The sequence below is a fragment of the Hyla sarda genome, chromosome 3, assembly GCF_029499605.1.
Source record: "Hyla sarda isolate aHylSar1 chromosome 3, aHylSar1.hap1, whole genome shotgun sequence".
Lineage (NCBI taxonomy): Eukaryota > Metazoa > Chordata > Amphibia > Anura > Hylidae > Hyla > Hyla sarda.
Genome location: NC_079191.1, coordinates 83452672 through 83478853, shown reverse-complemented (window position 1 = coordinate 83478853; position 26182 = coordinate 83452672). Strand labels below are relative to the sequence as shown.

At 42.1% G+C, this 26182-nt stretch overlaps 1 protein-coding gene across 2 annotated transcripts in view; it reads right to left on the bottom strand.

The window, feature by feature from the left end:
- The window catches only part of TFDP2 (transcription factor Dp-2), a 91301-nt gene extending 66344 nt beyond the window's left edge, over positions 1-24957 (bottom strand). The window contains exons 1-2 of one of the 2 annotated variants that reach the window (XM_056564461.1): positions 24820-24957; positions 4288-4387 (exon numbers count right to left, since the gene is read on the bottom strand). In XM_056564461.1, coding sequence (XP_056420436.1) covers positions 4288-4290 — 3 coding nt within the window. In that variant the 5' untranslated portion in view covers positions 4291-4387; positions 24820-24957. Of the gene's footprint in view, positions 1-4287; positions 4794-24819 lie in introns of those variants that run through there. The other variant, XM_056564462.1, reaches the window with a different exon arrangement.
- Positions 24958-26182: the final 1225 nt, after the last annotated feature.

The window sequence follows — 26182 nt, the reverse complement described above, 5'->3', positions numbered from 1 at the left end:
ACTGACTCTTGTACGCGATTGTGACACTGACTCTTGTACGCGATTGTGACACTGACTCTTGTACGCGATTGTGACACTGACTCTTGTATGCGATTGTGACACTGACACTTGTATCATTGTGACACTGACTTGTACGCGATTGTGACACTGACTCTTGTATGCGATTGTGACACTGACTCTTGTACGCGATTGTGACACTGACTCTTGTACGCGATTGTGACACTGACTCTTGTACGCGATTGTGACACTGACTCTTGTACGCGATTGTGACACTGACTCTTGTACGCGATTGACACTGACTCTTGTATGCGATTGTGACACTGACTCTTGTACGCGATTGTGACACTGACTCTTGTATGTGATTGCGACACTGACTCTTGTATGCGATTGCGACACTGACTCTTGTATGTGATTGTGACACTGACTCTTGTATGTGATTGTGACACTGACTCTTGTATGTGATTGTGACACTGACTCTTGTATGTGATTGTGACACTGACTCTTGTATGTGATTGTGACACTGACTCTTGTATGTGATTGTGACACTGACTCTTGTATGTGATTGTGACACTGACTCTTGTATGTGATTGTGACACTGACTCTTGTATGTGATTGTGACACTGACTCTTGTATGTGATTGTGACACTGACTCTTGTATGTGATTGTGACACTGACTCTTGTATGTGATTGTGACACTGACTCTTGTATGTGATTGTGACACTGACTCTTGTATGTGATTGTGACACTGACTCTTGTATGTGATTGTGACACTGACTCTTGTATGTGATTGTGACACTGACTCTTGTATGTGATTGTGACACTGACTCTTGTACGCGATTGTGCTCTCTGTATCTTTTTTCTTTTCTTCAGATACTCATAAATGTGTTATACAAGGAAAAAATGAAAATTACTTTATACATCTTACACATGATCCATCTGAAAAGTTGTGTGTTATAATTAGAAATATACTTTCTAGATCAGTTTTTCCCCACCCAGTGCCTTTAGCTGTTGCAAAACTACAACTCCCAGCATGTCCGGAGAGCCAAAAGGTGTCTGGGCATGTTGGGAGTTGAAGTTTTCCAACAGCTGAAGGCACAGTTGGTGGGAAACACTGCTCTATATCGGGGGAGATTTATCAAAACCTGTGCAGAGGGAAATTTCCCCAGTTGCCCATAGCAACCAATCAGCTCGCTTCTTTCATTTTTAACAAGACCTCTGTAAAATGAAAGAAGCGATCCGATTGGTTGCTATGGGCAACTGGGGAAATTTCCCTCTGCACAGGTTTTGATAAATCTCCCCCATTATGTGCTTAAACCCCCCAAAACTACCATAAAAACTATGTGCCCTCTACACAGTCCACCTGTGCAATGTTTATCCCAATTTTCCTATATAGGTTAGGTCACATCTTTTTGTGACGACCTCAAATCAACCTTTTGATTGATAAAAAGGATCCCTATAGTGATCTCTTCACTACAGATCCCAGCAGAACCAAGGTTGTACTGCAAAGCCATTGAAGTGCGTTTGGTTGTGCATACCGGATTAGAAGACATATACTGTACACTGTTCTTTTAGACTCTGAATATTTTCTGTGCTAGACCTGGGTGAAAGTTTTTTTTTCTTGTTGCTGGTATGAGAAAAACCTGAAGAAAAGAACAAAACTATCCAGCACTGAAGAAATTCTCAGCTTTATTATATCCTCTAAAAACCGGCATAGCAACACACACTTCACATGGTCTGAACAAACTTGACGCGTTTCGAGCGAATGCATGGACTCCTTGTCAAAAGATGAGAAAAACCTACATGAACACCAAGTTATTACTACGTTCCGGGGTTCCAGCCACACCCATTGCAAACGGACTCATAAAATCAGGCACCCAGCCATGTCATCTCCATAGACCACACTGGTAGAGTATCGGTTGCACTGAAGAGTTCACCTACTAAATCTCAGATTTCTGCCGCAGACGCTCATGTAAATTATCCCCATTGTATTCAATGGGGCTAATCCGCTGCTTTTCCATGCAAAATCCAAAAGCAATAATGAAGGTACTTTTCTGTAGTATGTATATTTGGTATAAGATTCATCATTCACTTCTAGAATCTGCACTTGATTCCGGACGGAGTTGGGAAGCATGAACATAGCCTTACAATTTAAAGCAGACCTACAATATCATTTTTTTTCAACTGGTGCAAGAAAGTTAAACAGATTTGTAAATGACTTCTATTTAAAAATCTTAATCCTTCCAGTACTTATCAGCTGCTGTATACTACAGAGGAAGTTCTTTTCTTTTAAAATGTCCTTTCTGTCTGACCATAGTGCTCTCTGCTGACACCTCTGTCCATTTTAGGAACTGTCCAGAGTAGGAGCAAATCCCCATAGCAAACCTCTCCTGCTCTGGACAGTTCCTAAAATGAACAGAGGCGTCAGCAGAGAGCACTGTAGTCAGGCAGAAAGGAAATTCAAAAAGAAAATAACTTCATGTGGAACATACAGCAGCTGATAAGTACTGGAAGGATTAAGATTTTTAAATAAAGTATAAGTAATTTACAAATCTGTAACTTTCTGGCACCAGTTGATTTGAAGAAAAAAAAAATAATGTTTTCCAGTGGAGTACTTCGGTGGAAAACATTTTTTTTTTTTAAATGAACTGGTGCCAGAAAGTTAAACAGATTTGTAAATTACTTCTATTAAAAAATCTGACAAGGACCTCTGTCCGTGTCAGAAACTGTCCAGAGTAGCATAGGTTTGCTATGGGGATTTTCTCCTGCTCTGGACAGTTCCTGATATGGGCATCAGGTGTCAGCAGAGAGCACTGTGGTCAACACAAAAAAATTAATTCGAAAAATAAAGATTTTCCTCTGTAGCATACAGCAGCTAAAAAGAACTGAAAGGGTTAAGATTTTAAATAGAAGTAATTTACAAATCTGTTTAACTTTCTGGCACCAGTTCATAAAAAAAAATAAAAAATAAAAATAAAAATAAAAAAGTTTTCCACCGGAGTACCCCTTTAAGCTGTAAAATAAAAAAATTAAATAAAAAGAGAACCCCAACAAAAATAACCACATGTTGGCCCAACAACAGAGAATTTTCAAAATTCTAGTTTGCGATTTCTCCAATAGAGGTCACAATCCTTCTCCCTTCTGTATACAGCCCACATTCAGGTCAGATAATGAGTCAATATGGATTGAAACCCTAAACAGAGCATCACAACTTTGTCATGCATTTCGAGAAATTTTGTTTCATACATATTAACCATTTATTACCACTTTATTTTAACTTTTTCACTATTACATCGGGGACTATAACATTGCACACACACTGATTTCCTACACTGATCACTGTCATGCAATCACATGGCATTGATCAGTGTTATCACCGCTCAACTGCTCCTGCCTGGATCTCAGGCACGGAGAATTCATTCTGCGATCGGACAGCGAGGAAGCAGGTAGGGATCCTCCTCGCGTCCTGCAAGCTGTTCGGGATGCCACAATTTCACCGCAGCGGTCGCCAAGAGCACCACTGAGCTAAAAGGCAATGTTTACTTTCGTTTTAGAAGCGGCATACCTCGGAAGCCCCAGATGGACGTTAATGAATGTCCATTTGCAGCAAGGGGTTAAAGGGGTATTCCAGTAAAAACTTTTTTTTTCATATCAACCTGCTCCAGAAAGTTAAACAGATTGGTAAATTGTAATTTTTTTTAATAGAAGTAATTTAAAACTCTGTTTAACTTTCTGGAGCCAGTTGATCTGAAAAAAATAGTTTTTCACTGGATAACCCCTTTAAGGATAAACCTTTAAAGACCCAAGAGACTGTCTTGTCCCCTTTCCTAAACATTCCTGGCTGTTCATGTGTCTCCCGTAGATCATAACAGAGGGACATGGACCCCTTAGGCCCTGGATCCTATGGATATGTTAATGGAGACGGTTGAATGATATGGTGATTGCCCCAACTCAGATTACCATAACTTGGGCTGGAGGTGACATGCAATGCAGATATAGTTAACCTATGGGTGGGTGTTGGCAAAATCCCATTTATATGTGATTTCAAGCGAGGAGTCCAAACCAATCTCTAAATCTGTTGCCTCCAAACGGTCGACCTCTAGGTTATACAAAACTACAGCTCCCAGCACGCCCGGACAGCCGTTGGCTGTCCGGGCGTGCTGGGAGTTGTAGTTTTTTAACATTTGGAGGTCCATAGGTTGGAGGTCAATGCTCTAAATGGCAAATTCTGCTTGCCTTCAGATGTTTCATGAAGCTGCTGGCCCATTCATGGATAAATGTTCTACTCACCATTTGGAGCTCAGCATTCACGGTTAATGGATCTGAAGAAATGACTCTTTGGTGACTTTTTACAAGCAATGGCGGAGCGCTGTTAGCTGGTCATGAAGCCCTGAAAGAGAACAAATGACAGAGGCTCAATAATCCAGGTGAACGTTTCCTATGGAGTAAACAGAGCACATGGTGATTCTGAAAGCCTAACGCGTGGCCCCAGGATGCTGAAGACAATAATCCTCTACCGTATAGGGAGCTCTGTGCTATGCGTGGGTTATACCAGAGTTCAAACTTCATAGTTTCACAATGAACGGCTTTGATGCCGACTGACTTTCATTTTCACAATGTCTACACTAGTGGATGGACGTTGTTAAATAACAGATTGGTAACCGATATAGCAGAATAAAAAGTAACACGCCCCATATTATTTTATTACAAGACAGGTCAAGTAAAGAGACTCACCTAATACATCTCACATAAAGCATACATGTAACGGATGGAATTACTCAAAAAGAACACCCCAAAAGAAATAGGGAACCAATAAGGCTACTTACACACTGCCATTGCGCCCTGTCCAGAATGGCAGTTACGCTCTTTCTTTTTTTAATTTTTTTTTACCTTTAACAGCTGTTATCTGGACAGGGCAAAACGGGTCCTGATAAATCCCATTATAGTCAATGGGGTCCATCGGGTGGCCATTGTTTTGTAGCGGGAGATATAGACGGTATTTGAAGTATTTTTTCTCCCGCTATTCTCCCCGGCGCGCGTTTCGGCACATCTAGCCTATGTCCGGGGGAACGTCTCCACATGGGCAGTATACATTGGTACACACAAGAAAGGGAGGACGCAATGGCAAATTAGACTACCCCATTTCATCCAACAGGATCCAGTTAAAAGCAAAAAAAAAAAAAAATAAATTGCATTCGATTTAACCTATAGGTGACAGATGCCACTGTATGACATTCCTCACAGACATGCATTTTATAGATACATCAATACGGCTCTATTTACATCTCATTCGGACAGTAAGTCAGACGCATACATTAGTATGCCACAAAGAATATATGCCAACGTATGCCATGGCATACCCATTCATGTTAATGGACAGAATGCAGTCTAGTAGTTACTGCGGTCAGTCTATTTCTGTGTCTATTATGAGGGACTGAAAAGCGTAGTCACTAGATTTATCCAACCTTGTGCAACAGTGGAGCAGTTTCCGAACTTTGATATTTAAAAACAAAAGGTGGAATTTGATTGGTTGCTATGGGCAACTACTCCACTGTTCCTCTGCATGTTTGATAAATCTCCCCATTAGATCTATTAAAGTGTAGGACGTGCTGTGGTATATGTTAGCTATTTTTGATCGAATGTGATTAAAGCCTATGGGTGACGGCTTCAGTACACGAACGCCTAACAGTGGCATCTGGCAATCTTAGGCTAGGTTCACACTACAGAATTTCAGAGTGGAATTTTAAGGTGAAATTCTACTCGGAAATTCCAAACCAAAAGCAGCAGAATTTTATTGCTGGCAATGGAATTCCACTGCACAGTGCACACTACGGAATTTTAGCAGTCAAATATTCTGCTGCTGAAATTCTGCTTGCTTATTCTTTCGGCAGACACTGCGAACCAACAGAGAGAAAATACAATGTAAATATTTGCCAATCTTGTTTGGTCTTAGACCCACTCTTCATTTTAGCTAAAAACACTAACCAAAATGGTATGTGTGAAAGCAGCCATAATGCTACAATTTACTTTTTTATCAATAGGTCATGAAAAATTCGACATTGAATGGATCCCATATTAGCCTACAGGCATCTGTGTTATGTAACATATATGCCTGGAAAAACTTCTGATGTATAGGTTATATGCAGGGGAAGAACGAAATGTTAACTAAGCCTTAATGGGTAAGATCTCATGAATCTACTGTATACCCATTTATATATATATATATATATATATATATATATATATATATATATATATATATATATATCTACACATATGTATCTTTCAGCATAACCTAAGCTGGAGATATTTACCAAGACATTGGTCCAGCAGCAGGATGTTTAACACTCCTAGCCGATCTCCGCGGCCTGAGTGTAACGCTGTCAGGAGGTGTACCAAAAGTCACTTGCAAGTCTATGGGACTTTAGGTACAATCTAGATCATATTACTCCCGGTTTTGAAAATTTCCAGCCGTAGTGCCCAAACGTAATGTGAATGCAGCCTAAGACTATGGGGGAGATTCATCAAAACCTGTGCAGAAAAAACTGACCAGTTGCCCATAGCAACCAATCAGATCACTTCTTTAAAGGACATCTGCAGCAAAATACAACTTATCCCCTATCCACAAGATAGGGGATAAGTGTTTGATCGCGGTGGGGTTCGACCACTGGGACCCCCCCACGATCTCCTGCACAGGGCCACGGCTCTGCCGCGACTCTCGGGAGGAGTACCGGCCACAGCATGACGTCGCAGCCGTCACGCCTCCTTCATGCATCTCTACGGGAGAGGGGGGGGGGAGGCAGCGTTCGTACATCCCCGCCTCTCCCATAGAACTGTATGGGGAGGGGGCATGGAGGGGCGTACCGCCGACCTCTAGGAGGAAGACGCTACACGCATTAGCCACTCACATTGAGCGGCAATGCGGTGCCCCGTTTGGGAGATCACGGGGGGTTCCCAGCGGTCAGACCCCCGCGATCAGACACGTATTATCCCCTAACCTGTGGATAGGGGATAAGTTGTCTTTTGCTGCAGATGTCCTTTAATGTTTCAGAGGTCTTTATAAAATTGAAAAAAGCAATCTGATTGGTTGCTATGGGCAACTGTCAGCTTTTCCTCTGTACAGGTTTTGATAAATCTCCCCCATGTGTACACAAGTGAGACATTTCAATGTGCTTTGTGCAAAGTTTACATTTAAGTACCAGAACTGGGTGATGCATGCATGGCTGTTGTGCCCCCACTATCACATGCAAGAGGATGACTGTAACCAACCTATCCTGGCACTACAGGGACCTTAAAAACAGAGATCGGCAATAGCTACAATCTTAGAGCTCAACGGGTCAGTTTTGACCCGTATCCAGTTTCCCAACCGGACCTAAAACCACAGTGTACTATGGTTTTAGGTCCGGTCACAAAACTGGATACGGGTCAAAACTGAGCCGACCGGAGTCACCGTTTGACTCCGATCGGCTCATTAAAGTACCGTAAATGGATTTACGGGCTGATCCGGCTGGGGTACGGGAGCGCCCGGCTTTCCCCTCCCCCAGCCGGATCCGGCACCCGTATGTAAAAAACGAGATGTGAATGCAGCCTCATATGTATTTTTACCCCTTATTATGTGCAGCACCCTGGAGCTAAGGACACTCCAAAAAAAAAAAAAAAAATTATAATTCTAATTATTATAATAATGTAATGAAAGGACTCACAGTTAAACATGGCAGCTAAAGCATCATATGTAGCAGAGTGCCATAGGCATGGCCTAATTGGTGCCGAATTGCTTTAATAAATTATGTTAATAAGTCATCATTTAAAAAGTCCCTCATGTCTGTGCCTTCATGGGTTAAAAAAAAAAAACAATGTGAAAATGTTGCATGTACCAGAATACATATTTTTTTTTTTTTGCCCACATTTTCTCAAGGTAGTGCAATTTTAAGCTACAACACTAAGCAAATTCTCAACTTAACCTTGCCATTGATAAAAACATAATTTTTTTTAAATCTGACAAGGGGTCAAAACACCTTGAGGCGCCTGCTGTCAATCTTAACATGAAACTATGCTTCTACGGCTTGGGGAAGCAAAACGCAAACTCTACCATGTAACCACATGAATTCTGGCATGCGAACCATGGCGGTAAACTACAAAGCACTAGCGTGCGGCTAAGCAGCTTTTGCAATATTTGGCAAACCTGTCATACTGGACAGCAGTGTTTCCCAACCAGGATGCCTCCAGCTGTTGCAAAACTACAACTCCCAACATGCCCGGACAGCCAAAGGCTGTCCGGGCATGTTGGGAGTTGTAGTTTTGCAACAGCTGGAGACACCCTGGTTGGGATAAACAGCTGTGCATGTACAAAAATTATGATTATATAAGCAAGCATAACATTTTTCTCTTTCGGATCCTTTAGTTAAAAAAAAAAATAAAAAATATTTTAAAAATAAAAAGAATCATTGCGGTAAAGGATTTTTTTTTACAGCCATAGAAAGTGGTTGCAAATCGCTAGGATACGCCCTCCGAAACCATAAAACTGCCGCAGCATGCCCATTTTGATGTTGGATAAATCAAGCATTTATTTAGGATATTCCCAATTGACTTTAAAAAAAAAATCAAGTCACATCAATTTGCAGTGTTGCGGATTAAGCGAGGAATTGCCACAGATCTGAAGAACAAGCTGCAACCATGGATTTTTTAAAGGGATTTTTATTATTTTTAAAATACCCACAATGAAATGCCCCAGCTAAAAATCTGTAACAGATCAATGCCTACCCACAGCATTCGCAACGCGAACCCTAACATCACCCCCCTATGCTGTAACAACAGCTATACAAGTTGTCACCGAACTCTCAAACGGTAGGTTTTCTTTTTATCAAACGACTCCTTCAGGGTAGGGTCACATGAATCACATCCGCAGTGTACTTCACGCTGCGGATGCGTTAACTGCAGTCACATGAGCCCACTCATGAGTGGCCGATTTCCCCCTGTAGATACGGCGCCTTCTCGTAGTAGATGGGTGACAAACGTTGCGGATGTGCTTCGTGTGACCCTACGCTTAGGGGGTATACACATGTACACCATCCTAAGCATATTTGATTCTGTAGATTTGCAGTTGTGTTCAGTCAATTGAAGTTGTAGAAAGAGATGGCATTTGATCTTGTCCTTTGGCAATGGGAGTAGTAGTTTTGCAACAGCTGCAGGCACCGTGGTTGGGAAACACTAGCTCATAGTTAGGAGCAGACATGACATGCTTTGTACTAAGATCAGGCAACCCCCCAACCCAGTCTAGTAGTCGTGACCCACACCTGTCCATGTCAGTCCAGCACATCCCATTCTCCATTATATTGTGAACATCCTGTATAGGCATTTGTCACCTGGTCATTAGCAGGACAGTCTTGTTTTTGTCACCTTTGGCTAATTTAGGCCTGAACTCTAAATATATCTTCCTTCCTGATCCAGAATGAGATGGCCCTTGTCCAATGTACTTAGATCCGCACAAACCGATTCCTATCTTCGACAGCATCCAACGCACCACGTCCCAATTATTTGTAAAATTCTATATAGTAGTGGACTCAAGGATCTCTAAGTTCCTCCACACGGGATGGAAATGCAGAGAATTTTTCATTAAATCCCATCAACTTACATAAATACGCAGCAAATTTGCCAATGCAAAATAAATAAGTGGGAAAATATGTAATTGAATGTATTTAAAATTCCACCGTTGGAGTAAATGGGCAGCTTCTACAATGAATTTGCAGTGCATCAGCAAAGTATATTAGCATTATGCCAAATCAAGTCAAATTAGGAGGGGATTTTTTCCTCAGCACTTGTTTATAAAATCCACTTTGCTATTACTGTAATACACAGCAAATCCATCCTGTATGTGGGGACCCTAGGCAACTCTTTTACGGCTCTGTACAAAACCGCCACGTGCATTAGTTCATGGACAGCTCTGTCTGGTCCCCTGATCATGTCAGCCAATCACTGTCTGAGACAGGACACCACTGCAGCCAGTGATCTGAGCCGAGGGACCAGACGGTAGCTACAGGCGACAAGCAGGGAGACTAGTGGGGGATCTGGGCTGGGTAAGTATGTTTTTTTATTTCCCACCCCAGGAAAATAAAAAAAATCTGAAATACCCCTTTGGAGTAGAGTCACACATAGTGCATAAGCAGCATATTTGACGCAGGCAAGCTTGCATTGGACTGTCAGCGAGTTTTGGTGCATGTTCGAGAGCGTATTTGATGCTGCGTTTCTTTCTCTCTGCACCTCATCAGCTGTAAAAAAACAAAGAAAAAACAAACACACTCACCCCCACAGGGATTGCTAAATTCAATAAAATACGCTGCGGGTATTCAGTGCCATAGATGTTGTCGGCACTAAAAGCTGAAATATGCAGCGTCAAATAAGTTTTGGATGCACTGTGCGAGACCCTACTCTAAATTATGTTGCTACACCAATACATCCCCTGCCCTGTACGGATGGATTCACACGTCACAGCATCATTTTTGCACATATACACCATTACTGAAGTCAATGGGGAAATTCTGCCACAAAGCTGTGTCCTTTCTACAAAAATGTTTATAAATAATTAAAAATAGACACCCTGCAGAATTCAAAACCTAAACCACAGGCAAACTACTGTACAGAAAATGTCTGTAAAAGATCAACCATATTTCTCTACTATACATTGTGCAGTACATGTACCGTATATACTCGAGTATAAGCCGAGGCCCCTAATTTTAACCCAAAAACCCAGGAAAAAATAAATAAAAAAAAATAAAAGTTATTGACTCGACTATAAGCCTAGGGTGGGAAATAAATCATCTCCCCCCCATCATCATCCCCCCCCCCCCTTCATCATCACCCCCTGTCAATCCCTCCATCAGTGGTCTTCAACCTGCGGACCTCCAGATGTTGCAAAACTACAACTCCCAGCATGCCCTGGGAGTTGTAGTTTTGAAACATCTGGAGGTCCGCAGGTTGAAGAGGTTGAAGACCACTGCTACCTTAGTCATCATCCAGCCCCCCCGCTTTTGTGCTTTTGTTTTCTACTCCCCTCCCCTCGGCGGTACGTTAGGGTGAGCTGGTCCGGGCCATCTATGCTCCAGGGCCTGTCCGATGGGAATGGTTAGTCGTTGCGGGCTGTCCATTTTCACCGGGGGGGGGGGCTCTTCTCCGCGCTTCGGCCCCGGCGTAGTGACGTTGCCTTGACAACAACGCACAGGGACGTTGCGCATGAACGTCCCTGTGCGTCGTCGTCAAGGCAATGTCACTACTCCGGGGCCAAAGTGCGGAGAAGAGGCCCCCCCCCCCCCCCCGGTGAAAATGGACAGCCCGCAACAACTAACCATCCCCACCGGACAGGCCCTGCAGCATAGACGGCCCGGACCAGCTAACCCTAACATCCCGCCGAGGGGAGGTGAGTACAAAACAAAAGAGGGGGGGAGGGGGGCTGGATGATGATGAAGGTTTCAAAACTACAACACCCAGCATACCCAGGCACACTGTATACCATGCTGTATACCAGTGGTCTTCAACCTGCGGACCTCCAGATGTTGCAAAACTACAACTCCCAGCATGCCCGGACAGCCGTTGGCTGTCCGGCCATGCTGGAAGTTGTAGTTTTGCAACATCTGGAGGTCCGCAGGTTGAAGTCCACTGAGAAGGGATTGACAGGCGGAGAGTTCACTCGAGTATAAGCCCAGGGGGGCATTTTCAGCACGAAAAACTTGGCTTATACTCGAGTATATACAGTATTCATCATCATTGTCCTGTGCACAGTTTTATATTAAAACATTTTTTAAAGAAAAGAAGCTGCAGTGATGTGGCACTATAGGCACACCTAAACCCCATTTCCTCACATGCTGCAAGTTCCTGTACAACATGCAAACACAAGTACAAGATGCGCATATAGCAGGCAACTTTGTTTTTAACTACTGTTTTTGCTGATATAACATACATTTCTGTATAAAGATGAATGTTATATATTGTAGGAAATTATTAGAAGTCTTAGCTTAAATTCATTCGCTACTGAATTATTGCAGAATCTCTGAAAATAAATATCCATTCCATTAATTTGAGAGGGGAAGTTTTTGTAGCATGCACGTGGCATTCAGGTGTATGGGGCAGCTAAAGAATTTTCTGCAACAAAACTGTCACAAACCTTTCATATAATGTAGAAAATGTGTATATTTATGGGCAAAAAAATTCTGTCCCTGCAGCTATTCCCTGTGTGTCTCGATGAGGAGTCCAAATACAGGAAGTGAGGGCAGGACAAGCAGGGCTCTGTGCAGGCTCCTGGCTTGTCTTCCTTCTGTGTGAGCCCATAGCATGTCACAGAGCCTCAGTGTCCTCTGTAGGGACAAAAATACACATTTTTAACAAATGTATATTACAGACATAAATATAATGGTATTATTTACATTATATAAAAAAAATGTTTTGTTAACGACAGGTACTTTAAAAGGTAGATTCCAGCACTTAAAAAAACATATCCACTAGCCACAGGATAAGTGTCTGATCGCAGGAAAGCCACAGAGATACCAAAGTTCAATGCTCGGGAATTGCCGGCTGTCCTATACAGTCATGGCCGTAAATGTTGGCACCCCTGAAATTTTTCAAGAAAATTAAGTATTTCTCACAGAAAAGGATTGCAGTAACACATGTTTTGCTATACACATGTTTATTCCCTTTGTGTGTATTGGAACTAAACCAAAAAAGGGAGGAAAAAAAGCAAATTGGACATAATGTCACACCAAACTCCAAAAATGGGCTGAACAAAATTATTGGCACCTATAACTCATTATTTGGTTCCACACCCTCTGGAAAAAATAACTGAAATCAGTCACTTCCTATAACCATCAATAAGCTTCTTACACCTCTCAGTCGGAATGTTGGCCCACTCTTCCTTTTCTAACTGCTCCAGGTCTCCCTTATTGGAAGGCGCCTTTTCCCAACAGCAATTTTAAGATCTCTCCACAGGTGTTCAATGGGATTTAGATCTGGTCTCATTGCTGGCTAATTCAGAACTCTCCAGCGCTTTGTTGCCATCCATTTCTGGGAGCTTTTTGACGTATGTTTGGGGTCATTGTCCTGTTGGAAGAACCAAGATCTCGGACACAAACCCAGCTTTATTACACTGGGCTGTACAGTGTGACCCAAAATCCGTTGGTAATCCTCAGATTTCATGATGCCTTGTACACATTCAAGGCACCCAGTGCCAGAGGCAGCAAAACAACCCCAAAACATAATTGAACCTCCACCATATTTCACTGTAGGTACTGTGTTCTTTTCTTTGTAGACCTCATTCAGTTTTCGGTAAACAATAGAATGATGTACTTTACCAAACAGCTCTATCTTGGGTCTCATCTGTCCACAAGACTTTTTCCCAGAAGGATTTTGGCTTACTCAAGTTCATTTTGGCAAAATGTAGTCTTGCTTTTTTATGTCTCTGTGTCAGCAGTGGGGTCCTCCTGGGTCTCCTGCCATAGTCTTTCATTTAATTTCATTTAAATGTTGACTGATAGTTTGCTATGACAGTGATGCTCCCTAAACCTGCAGGACAGCTTGAATATCTTTGGAACTTGTTTGGGGCTGCTTATCCACCATTCGGACTATCCTGTGTTGACACCTTTCATACATTTTTGTCTTCCGTCCACGCCCAGGGAGATTAGCTACAGAGCCATGGGTTGCAAACTTCTTGATAATGTTGTGCACTGTGGACAAAAGGAAAATCTAGATCTCTGGAGATGGACTTGTAACCTTGAGATTGTTGATATTTTTCCACAATTTTGATTCTCAAGTCCTCGGACAGTTCTCTTCTCCTCTTTCTGTTGTCCATGCTTAGTGTGGCACACACAGACACAAACAATGAGAAGACTAAGTGAACTTCTCTCCTTTTTATCTGGTTTCAGGTGTGATTTTTATATTGCCCACACTTGTTACTTGCCCCAGGTGAGTTTACAGGAGCATCACATGCTTGAAATAATCTTATTTTTCCACAATTGTGAAACTGTGCCAATAATTTTGTCCAGCCCATTTTGGAGTTTGGTGTGACATTATGCCCAATTAGCTTTTTTTCCCCTCTCCCTTTTTTGGTTTAGTTCCAATACACACAAAGGGAATAAACATGTGTATAGCAAAACATGTGTTACTGCAATTAGAGATGAGCGAAGTGACAGCGATTCGATTTGTCACAAACTTCTCGGCTCGGCAGTTGATGACTTTTCCTGCATAAATTAGTTCAGCTTTCAGGTGCTCCGGTGGCTGGAAAAGGTGGATACAGTCCTAGGAAAGAGTCTCCAGCCCACTGGAGCACCTGAAAGCTGAACTCATTTATGCTGGCTAAAGTCAACAACCGCCGATCCGAGAAGTTTGTGATGAATTGAATCACTCTAACTTCGCTCATCTCTAACTGAAATACTTCATTTTCTTGAAAAATTTCAGGGGTGCCAACATTTACGGGCATGAGCAGATAATGCACGGAGCAGGTGCCGACACACCGCTTCATGCAGCAGAGAGAGCCGGGGCCCTGTTCTGCGGATAACATGTGACCCAGCGGTCAGAATGCCCCGCAATCAAACACCAATCCCTTATCCTGTTTTTAAATGCTGGAATCCCCCTGTAACAGTAGAGGTGACCTCCCAGTCATGGCATGACCATAAACTGCACAGTCACAGGGTTTTGATGCAAATTGGCATGACTTTCATGAATTGCTAAAATTTTATAAAAGTAAAAAAACGTGTGCGCGTGTGTAAATGTTTACCAGGTAATGCCAACATAGGTTACACAGTCATTTTTCATTATATTGCCCACCTCTGTATTGCACCTTTATTTTCATGTTGCCTGGCCTTGCTGTAGGTGGAATTTACCTTTTAAATGGTCTATTCACACGTACATTATTCTGCACAGATTTGATGCGCAGGATTTTCTGCTGCAGATATTAATGCAAACTGAATGACTGAACACAGCTTAAAATCCTGCACATCAAATCTGAGCAAAATACTGTGTGTGAATGGACCATAACCAACTACAATACCCACTCCTCTTCCACCGACACTGTCCTATTATGCAATCACTGTAATTACTCACAACTATGCTGGTCTATTGTTCTCAAGAGCTACTGCCCAGCATGTGAAACAAGATCCTTCCCAAGATGGAGGAGGTGGGGGCAGGAATAAGCCATTTGATGTGTGACCTCCCATACAACATGGAAGGGGTTAGCAGAGGTAACCAGTATTGAGTATTGGACCTCCCAGAAACAGAAGATGAACATTAGGGTTATGGTCCTGTGATGCTGCCTTACAGAGGCTAACCAAGTAAGTAAATGACTGATCTTACTGCATGTAAACCATTTGCAGAAAACAACAATTAACAATAATAATTTTTTTTAAAGGGGATCTCCACTGCCCTGCCTTACGGAGCTCCGCTCGCAACGTCCGGAAGTTTATTACTCCGAACGCTGTGTGTGGGCTTCCGTGTTCGAGGCCGCCCCCTCAACGAAAGTCTATGGGAAGGGGCGTGACCGTCAAACTGTAATAAAAAAGGTTGGTGCAGCTTTTGGCTGATCGTGTCTACTACCTGGGAGTTCACATTTATGGCTCCTAACATATAGACATGGTTAAGATAATAATAAAGGGCATTGCATAGAAATTGTTGGTTGTGACACCGGCCTAACAGCAACAATGAAAACAGGGGTTTTGCGGATTGTGCAGACAGCAGGGAAGGAAGTGCTGCGCACTTCAGGTGGCTATTACTCACGATCGCAGTGGGTCTCAGGACTGAGACCCGATGCGATCTAAACTTTTGACATGTCTTGACAACATGTAAAAAGGTTTTTTTACAAAATGACAGTAACTTTTATTGTCATGTATAAAAGTGTATAGCCACGCGAGCCAAAATTTTAAAGTGCTGGAACTTGTCCCATACACAGGGGTACCTTGGAATGACGCTGTACTCCACACTGTAATTCGCAGGTTGAGATATTAGCTGAAGTCTATCCCCAACAACAGTCATAGCACTTTACTTCATTTAAAATTCAAAAGCATTTCCCCCCTCCCCCTCCCCCTCCCCCCCCCCCCGACATGTTTCATTTCAACAGGAACTTCATCAGGCGTCATTGTGGCAGACAGGGAAGAATTTAATTAAAAATAAAAATAAAAAAATAAATAAAATAAAAATACATTTCTGAGGGAGGGGCTGTTTTAAGGTTTGGGACCTGTTGAAGTTATATCATCTATAGAATATTATTTGGGGTTTCAAACTTTCTAGGTTCAGAAGCCCTTGCTGAATATACTGTCTCCATTTTCTTTTGTTTTATTTCCTTCCTTTGATCTTCTCTGCACCTTATTGAATATGTCAGGGGACTGTCCTGAGTGATTTTGTATCATTTTTTAAAATAAAATATGAAAATTCAATAAAACCTATATAAAAAATAAATAATTGCTTGACAATTTCTTTATATTTTAGGGGTTTTGTGGGCCCTTGACGTCTTTTTTGTATTTTTGATAAATGTCACAAATTAAACAGTCATAATATGGCCCAGAGCAAAAGATCAGTATATTAAAGTCAAGTAGATGATCAGCTCCTGTAAGGACAATGCAGGCGCATTATACCATAGGGTTTTGTTAGGAAAGGTTCCCCTGGCAATAGCGGATCCTGTACTAGACACTAAATATACAGTTCCTCCATGAAATCCTCAAGTGACTGTGGTGGGACGGTCTGCCTGGATGTGATGTAAGGGATAAATAACTATATTCAACCTTGACACCTTTTTTCACTTGAATTGCACTAGAAGCTGTTGGCCGCTAATGCAATCTTGGCAGCTGCTATTATGACAGATGTCCCCATGACTTTCACTCTACTGCTTCCCGCCAAAAGGCAGCATGGGGGAAGTGGTGGTCTTGAATGTACACAGAATGGGTTGGCACAGACAGTCATGTCATTCACAAGGAGCAGGCAGAGAATGCAGAATATGGGGATGTTCAGACATGGCGGATGTGCTGCACATTTTCTAACTTCAATAAGGAAGTCAAAATCTGTAGCATAGGCGTCACGTGTGAACATACCTTAAAAGGTATGTTCACACGTATAGGATCTGCTGCTTATTTTGTGCAGCTGATTTTGCCAGCCATTAACTTCAATGGGTAGAAAAATCAACTGCACAAAATAAGCAGCAAAAATATGCAGCAGATATTGTACATGTGAACATACCCTAAAGGATTTTATATTTTTTATATGGTGTATTTACACATACAATATCCTGCGCACAATTGATGTGCAGAATTTCAATGTAAACTAAATGACTGAACACAGCATGAAATCTGCAGCTTCAAATCAAATATGCTGGAAGTTGTAGTTTTGCAACAACTGGAGACACACTGTAACACACTGTTTGTAACACACTGCATTAGGGTGCGTTCACACTGCGAGCGGAGATTCCGTCTAGAGGCTGCCGCCAAAAATACTTAGCCTAAACCAAACAGCACAACTTGCTGCAGGAAATGGAGTACCTGCTAGGTCTTAGATTATTACTATTGGAATGGTCAAGAATCCACACTGGGTCTGCAAAGGCACTTGCACAGGTATGTTCAAATGTAGCAATAAGTTGCCTATTTTCTGTTCAGGTTTGGGGGCAAAAAATCTGCAGCATATTAAGCTAAGTTTGTTGGGGGCAAAAAAGAGCCGAACGGACCCAGGACAGGACAGAGCACAACGGCAGTGTAAACTTAGCCTTAAAAAGGAGCAGAAAAATGGATAAACTTCTGTTCTAAAGTTCTCGCCCCATGCTGCAGGAAAAAATATTGTCGGTTTATAAATCCACAGCGTGTTAAATTATGGTCTGGATACAACATTGGGTGTGGAAGAATTTCTCCTTTTACTTTGGTGCAAAGTTTTTGGTGCAGATTGTTCACTACACCACAGCAATTCCATTACATGCAGACTTAGACTAAGTTCACACTACGGAATTTCCACCTGAAATTCCGCTTTGAAATTGCAGGTGGAATTTCCACTTGCTAATATGTATAGTGTAGTGAATGGGTTTCCGTTCACAAATTCACACTTCGGAATTTGTGAAGCGGAATTTGTGAATGGAAAATCTGCTTGGAAATTTCCACCTGAAGAATGGGGTTGCTCATTCTTCAGGCGGAAATACTCGCGGAACACATTGCAGTCTATTGGAGACTGCAGTGTCCGCACGGTCCTAGCGCCGACTGATTCAGTCAGCGCCGGCCGCACTCGGAATCTCCGGGCGGAAACTGGCTTCCCAGATTAATAAAATGTCATCAATGTAACAACCCCATAGTAGCAGGCCAGCACCAAGGTGTGGATAGATGGTAATTTCACAATGTGCCATCAATTTACAAAACTAGGTAACCATGGCAGTCTTCACCCTTTGGCTATAGCAACAGCCAATAAAAGAAAAATAAATTATGGTTTAAAATTAAGTTAATACTTTATAAAATAAGGCAATCTGGGAATCCAATAGTTCCCTTTTTCTTCTGTAAGAAATGTTGGACTTCTTCCAGTCCCAATCTATGTTCAATACAGATATACAATAAACTAAAATCCAAGGTGCAAAGGATCCAGCCAGTCCACCAGTTCTCCACCATCCGTATAACCCAAGTGGTATCTGGTAGGTATGATGGAGTGTCCCTGACATGGGGCTGCAAAAACCTGTCCACATATTGGGACAGATTAGACGTCACCGTCCCTAGGCCAGTGACTGTCCGGAGGATTGGCACACCTTTGAAAGAAAGTAAAATACAGGACTCCTATTAGCCGCACTCAAAATAAAATCTCATTCAGATTTGTTTGAAATCGACCTCCCCCTTATCCTGATCATTATGGAATTATTCTCTAGTAATTCAGCTATAGCCTGTAAATCTTTTCTAGATTGTATTTCTCCGTACTAAGATTTAAGTTCCATAATTCCTTTTCTATAACAGGTCTGAATGAATTCATTTCTACTCCAGTCTCAGGAAGAAAGTACATTTTTTCTTCACCATTACATGTTTGAATAGCTGATTTCATTGTTGTGTACTTTATCTTTTTTTCTTTATCTATAGGGTTTTTAATAGAAAAAAAACATCAAACAAAAATTTCTAATATATTTTTCTATCCAAATGTTGGCTGGGGGCGAAATTTCATACCAAAAAACGATTTCTGTTCTAAGGTCGTTTGACTGAAGTTCATTAAATGGGTCATCTTTGTATCTATTTTTTGTTTCAATGGTGTGGCCTATTTCTTCTACTGTGTTTTCTATTTCTAATTCTCTTTTTCTGTTTGCTATTGGAATCTTGCTCGTTAGTGTTTTTTATTGCTGTTCGTATCGTTTTTGTGGTGAGAGTTGATGAACCTGTGCTGTTGTGGTTATTGTTTTCCTTACATTCTCTTTCCATTCCATAGGGGTAAGGATTTGTCTGACTATATTTCGATCTAACGATTGATGAATGGCTGATGTTCCCACCTTAATTATTTTAGCAGATTGGTGTGGCTTATAATACCTCCACTTGTGATTGGTAGGGCTATGGTCACACGGGGAAAATCTCTGGGGGAGATTTATCAAAACCTGTCTGGAGGAAAAGTTGCTGAGTTGCCCATAGCAACCAATCAGATCGCTTCTTTCATTTTTGAAAAGGCTTCTGCAAAATGAAAGAAGCCGTCTGATTGGTTGCTATGGGCAACTCAGCAATTTTTCCTCCAGACAGGTTTTGATAAATCTCCCCCTCTGCGCGGACATTCCCCTGTCAGCAGAGCGTCGCCATAACATGCCGGTGCTAGGAACGCTTGGAAATGCCCCATCTCATTTCCTTGAGGAGTCCGCAATAAGAATAGACATACCTATTCTTTCTGCGGACACTGGAATATGAATTTCCGTGGCAGATGTTTTCGGCATAAAAATTCTGCTATGTGCACAGCGCAGCAGAATCCCATTGAAATCAATGGGACTCTGCTGCTGCGGAATCTCTGTATGGAAATTCCAACGTGTGAACATAGCCTCTGAGTTGTAAGAGCTCTTATTATTGATTTACATGAGTTAGTGTGAGTAGTTTAGTCTCCTCTCTCATGGTTAGTACACATTGCATCCTCTCTTTTGGGGTTTTACGGATTGTAGTGTTTGGTTGGGATATCCATCTACGGTATGTATGTTTGTCTCTTTTGTCCTATGGGGAACTCCCCCCTAAAAAAGTAAACTCCTCTCATATAGCGTCAAAAGGATTTGTAACTGGAACATTGCATTCATTTCTGGGGGATATTTGTATGTTCCCTTCTACTGCTTGGTCTTTGTCAGTATAATCTACGTCAACGGCCTCTTGTCCCAAAACTACATCTTTATGCTGTTTTATTTAGGTTTTCTATTTAAAATATCTACAGATAAAAATGTGGTACTTATTATAAAATTCTTCATTCTTCTTAAACGTTTCTATTTTTTTTTTTCCTAATGAACATCATTTCCTTCGCCAATGATGCAAACTAATAGAAATTTCTGCTATTTGTAACTTCATATTGTTCTGTAAAATTAATTGAAACCAACTCGGAAGTTATTAGAGTGTAGGGCCCCTTTCACACTACAGGTATCATCCTGCTTTTTTACTGCCGTTATTTTACAATATTGGATAAAAAAAACAAAAAAAAGCGGATGCAATAACTGGTAATAAACGGATGATAACTGATGACCATCATCCGTTATTTTTAATGTTTTTTTCTTTAAAAACTTGATGTTGTTCATCCGTTATTACCAGTTACATCCGTTTTTTATTTTATTTTTTTTTATCAGGCTTTAACCCTTTTTTTGTAAAGCTGTACTGAGCATGCTCAGTACAAAAAAAACAGATGTTATATACCCTGACAATAATGGTTTTTTTTTTATTTATTTATTTATTTATTTTTTTACATCCAGTTCCCATAGATTTCAATGTTAAATTTTAACGTCCGTTTTTTTTCACCGGACCAAAAATTAGTGCATGCACCGTTTTTTGTGCCCGCAAAAATAACTAACATGAGTAAAAAAAAACGGACTTGCCTGATGCAAAAGAGTGTTCAAAAAAATCCCATTGATATGAATGGGATTTTTTGACGGCCGTTTTCAGGACTTTTTGCCGGGAGTAATAACGGAGGTTTTTTTACAGGACGATACCTGTAGTGTGAAAGGGGACTAAGACATTGTGGCCCCGATAAGTTTACACGACAAATTCTGCTACATCTGTATGCATAGCAGCAACAAAGCGAGTACAAACAGGTTGAGACGACGTTGAGATTTCACATTCAGCCCCTAGGTGGCGTTGCCACAAGTGGGCAGCATCGCTACACAAGTTGCCATGCGGCTCAGGTATGGGAGCCATGCAGGAAATTGTTCCAGGTCCTGACAGTCAGAGTGTGTGTGTGTGTGCTTGTGTGTGTGTGTGTGTGTGTGTGTGTGTGTGTGTGTGTGTGAGTGTGTGCGTGTACGTGTACGTGTGTGTTTTTACTGACTTCCTGCTTCTGCACCAAAATAGGGTCATCTGATGCTCTGACAGAAACAGGAACTCGAGGACACTACCCCACTTTGATTTATCCAGATTGACACCATTATACACCTGTAACTAAGGACGGTTTCAAATGTCTCCTGACTCTATTCAGATATAAGTCATTGGACACCGTGCCAGTTTATATTTCAATGTGTCGGGAGCCTGCGTGATGTAAACCAGTCTAGTTCTCATTTATCAAAGGGGCCTCTCACAAAAAAACAAAAAAAAAAGGAAAAAAAAAAAAACAACCTTTTGTATCACTATAGTTGAGTGTTTCCCAACCAAGATGCCTCCAGATGTCGCAAAACTACAACTCTCAGCATGCCCGGACAGCCAAAGGCTGTCCGGGCATGCTGGGAGTTGTAGTTTTGCAACAGCCAGAGGCACCCTGGTTGGCAAATACGGCTATAGATGCAAAAACTAATAATAATATTCAATGAGAAGCCCAAATTTGAAGAAACTTTACTTATATTATAGAAATGCATTCTGAGCATTTTACCAATATCCAGCTATTAGTAAAATAGAAAATGGATGATTAAAGAGTGTAGCAACTGCATTATCTTCACAACTGTTGCCTGGCAAGGTCTATAAATGCCCATGTGAAACTGCAGGCTACCATAAACAGCTTTTTTACAGCACCTGCAGTAAAGCAAGAAAGCTGTACTTCAGCATGGTTAACAATCCATTATTCCCACTTCTAGGGTGCGTTCACACTTTTAGGTTTTTCAATGGCAATTTTTGGGATTGGAGAAATCTCAGTCTCTTCTTTAGCCATGTCCCCACGTGTAGGATTGGGATTCGATAACTGCATTTAAGAGCCTGCACGTGTGAACACGGTCATAACAAAGCCACTGCTATGTACAATTGGAAAATTTCTTATAATGCAACTCCCTTGTATGTTATGGCAGGTGGTGCAAAGTAAGTCTTCAGGGAACTTACAAGAAAATTTAGATCAGTGTTTCCCAAACAGTGTGTCTCCAGCTGTTGCAAAACTACAACTTTCAGCATGCCCAGACAGCCATAGCTATATGACTGGAAAATTGCTTATATTGCAACTCCCTTGTATGTTATGGCAAGTGGTGCCAACTAAGACTTCAGGGAACGTACTAGAAAATTGTTTCCCAACCAGGGTGCCTCCAGCTGTTGCAAAACTACAACTCCTAGCATGCCTGGAAAGCCATAGCTATACGATTGGAAATTTGCATATATTGCAACTCCCTTGTATGTTATGACAAGTGGTTCAAACTAAATCTTCAGGGAACATACTAGAAAATTTAGATCAGTATTTCCCAACCAGGGTGTCTCCAGCCTTCGGCTGTCCAGGCATGCTAGGAGTTGTAGTTTTGCAACAGATGGAGGCACACTTGATGGGAAACCCTCATCTAAATGGCAATTTTCTCTGTAGGCCTATGAACATGTAATCATTCATATGGTTCATGTTCTTTACCTTGCACACTATATAGAGAATAAACAATTGGCAATCTTCGTCTATAGGCCACAACAGCATTTCCCTAACCTGTGGTTGTTCAGCTGTTGCAAAACTACAACTCCCATTATGCCCGGACTACCTTAAACTGTCTGCACACGATGGGAAGAGTAGTGTTAGGCTGCCTGCACACGATGGGAAGAGTAGTGTTAGGCTGCCTGCACACGATGGGAAGAGTAGTGTTAGGCTGCCTGCACACGATGGGAAGAGTAGTGTTAGGCTGCCTGCACACGATGGGAAGAGTAGTGTTAGCCTGCCTGCACACGATGGGAAGAGTAGTGTTAGGCTGCCTGCACACGATGGGAAGAGTAGTGTTAGGCTGCCTGCACACGATGGGAAGAGTAGTGTTAGGCTGCCTGCACACGATGGGAAGAGTAGTGTTAGGCTGCCTGCACACGATGGGAAGAGTAGTGTTAGGCTGTCTGCACACGATGGGAAGAGTAGTGTTAGGCTGCCTGCACACGATGGGAAGAGTAGTGTTAGGCTGTCTTCACACGATGGGAAGAGTAGTTTTGCAACACTTGGAGAGCCACAGGTTGGGGGAACACTGGGCTACAAGGTCCTACTACGTATACAGACCCTGACATGTGACCCCCCCCCAAATCAGTGGCAACCGGCGTAGTGTGTGGCTGATATAAGTGGGTCTGATCCTGAAGACCGGTGGAATGTCCCCTCCTCCCTGGGAGCAGACAATACTGTCCTCCGCATTAGCATACAGCTGACACTTGCCTCTTTTCACAGTGACTGTCCCACTGAGCTGCATGTGGTCCCAGGAGACAGTCTGACCCAGGAAGCAGGCTGCAGGAACAAATGGGGACCTTAACCCACCCCCACACACTTATCTTTAACCCTTTCCCTGCCAGAGGGCTCCTCTGCAGCAGGGAGTGGGTTAACCCTACAATAAAAAGTCTTATAAAGTCACGTGTGTGTTCATTTTACACGTTTCTACGTAAAATGTGCGCACGTAGAGCCAGAGAACAGCGCTTCCCAACTTAATGGAACTCCAACTGTTGCAGAACTACAACTCCCATCGTGCCCCAATAGCAGCAGGCTGGGGGGGGGGGGGGAGTAGTAGGTTTGAAACGCTAATGAGCCACAGGTTGGCGAATTTTAATGTAGAATGTAAAGCAGAACATATAAATACTGTAGTATAAATTGTTTATCAAATTATATAATAAATGCAGCAGATTCATAATAATATTCCGGGCTGATACACACATGGTAATCTCTAGGGCTCCAAGCTGGATACAGGGAACCCTAAGGGGAGCATGCAGGTAACCATAGGAGACTTTCCATGGTCACATCTCCCACAGTGATCCAGGACCTACCTCAGGCTGCATGCATGCTACACACAGAGAAGCCCAGGCCATGCTGTCATACAGAGCTGGGGCAAGGCTGGCAGGGGCAGCACACACCCACACACACAGGGCACAGGGCTGTGTACACCAATGTGATGCTGGAAGTTTTCTAAACTCTTCTAATACATAGACAGATAACCCCAGGGGGACCCCCTGCACAGTCTGCAGAACTTCTACACTATGAACCCCAACTTATACTACCAGCAGCCCCCCAACATGCCCAGTAATCATGGCTTCCTGCACAGTCATGTTTACATACAAAGCAACTACCCCCCAATACACAAGCAGGCTGCAATGGGGAAAAGGAGTGAATGCAATGAAATATTTAGGAAATAAAGCAGAGGATCACCCTCCCCCCTTCTCCAGAGCATGCTGCAGGAATCTAGTGCATTGTGCTGCCTCACATACTGACAAGGAGCTCAGGCTGGGGGAACCTGTGTGTTGTGGGGGGCAGTGGGTCCCGGATTGTTACACTTACCTGCACACAGGACACGACTGGCTCACTATTCTCTGCTCACTACTACAGCCACTCTTTGTTACCATACCCTGAAAACTTGAAAATGAGGCAGGCGTGAGCAGCCGAGCGCCGAGCGCATCCAACAGCAGCAGTCACAGAGCTGGCAGCTGCAATACATTCCAGTCAGTGCACTGGGAGAGCTGTGGAGGAGGCTGGTCTGCGTGCACAGGGCTGCCTCTCACTCCCTCAGACAGGATGGTCCCTCTGCTGCTGCAGCCTGAGATAGGACTTACATTTATGTTATAGGGAAAAGTGTGGGCATCACATGTTGGGATGAAGAGCAATGGTAATGCTTAGTGTGAAGCATGTGATAGAAAGTGACTGGTCAGCATAGGCTTCAAATACAAAAAAAGAAATAAAAGAAAAAAGCAACAAAAGAATGAAAAAAAAAATACAAATTTAAATATATCAAAGAGGTTCCGCAGCACTCCAAGGGTGAATTCAAAGTGATTTATTATCCCATGAAAGATACCTTACATGGGATAATAAATCACCCTTGGAGTGCTGCGGAACCTCTTTGGTGTTCCTATCAGCTTAACAGTAGACTGTGACCTGGGCTGCATGTCTTGATGGCACCCACTACATCTGCATCTTTAACCGGGTTGCGCTGCTTTCCTTTGCTTTTAAAGGGGTACTCCGGTGGAAAACTTTTTTTTTTAAATCAACTGGTGCCAGAAAGTTAAACAGATTTGTAAATTACTTCTATTAAAAAATCTTAATCCTTCCAGTACTTATTAGCTGCTGAATACTTCAGAGGAAATTATTTTCTTTTTGGAACACAGAGCTCTCTGCTGACATCACGAGCACTGTGCTCTCTGCTGACATCTCTGTCCATTTTAAGAACTATCCAGAGTAGGAGAAAATCCCCATAGCAAACATACAGTATGCTGCTCTGGACAGTTCCTAAAATGGACAGAGATGTCAGCAGAGAGCACTGTGTTCCAAAAAGAAAATAATTTCCTCTGTAGTATTCAGCAGCTATTAAGTACTGGAAGGATTAAGATTTTTTAATAGAAGTAATTTGCAAATCTGTTTAACTTTCTGGCACCAGTTGATTTAAAAAAAAAAAGTTTTCCACTGGAGTACCTCTAAAAAAATTTTGAAAAAATTAATAAATATATATATATATATATATATATATATATATATATATATATATACACACATAATAGAAATAAAAAAAAATGATGTATTCCATTTCTATTTTGATCAGATATGTGACAACTAATATGGCTGTCATTACAATACTCCTACAATGCCCTGTCCCTATGGATCATTATGTCGCCATGGTAGCAACAATTGATCTGCAAGGACTAATAAGCCA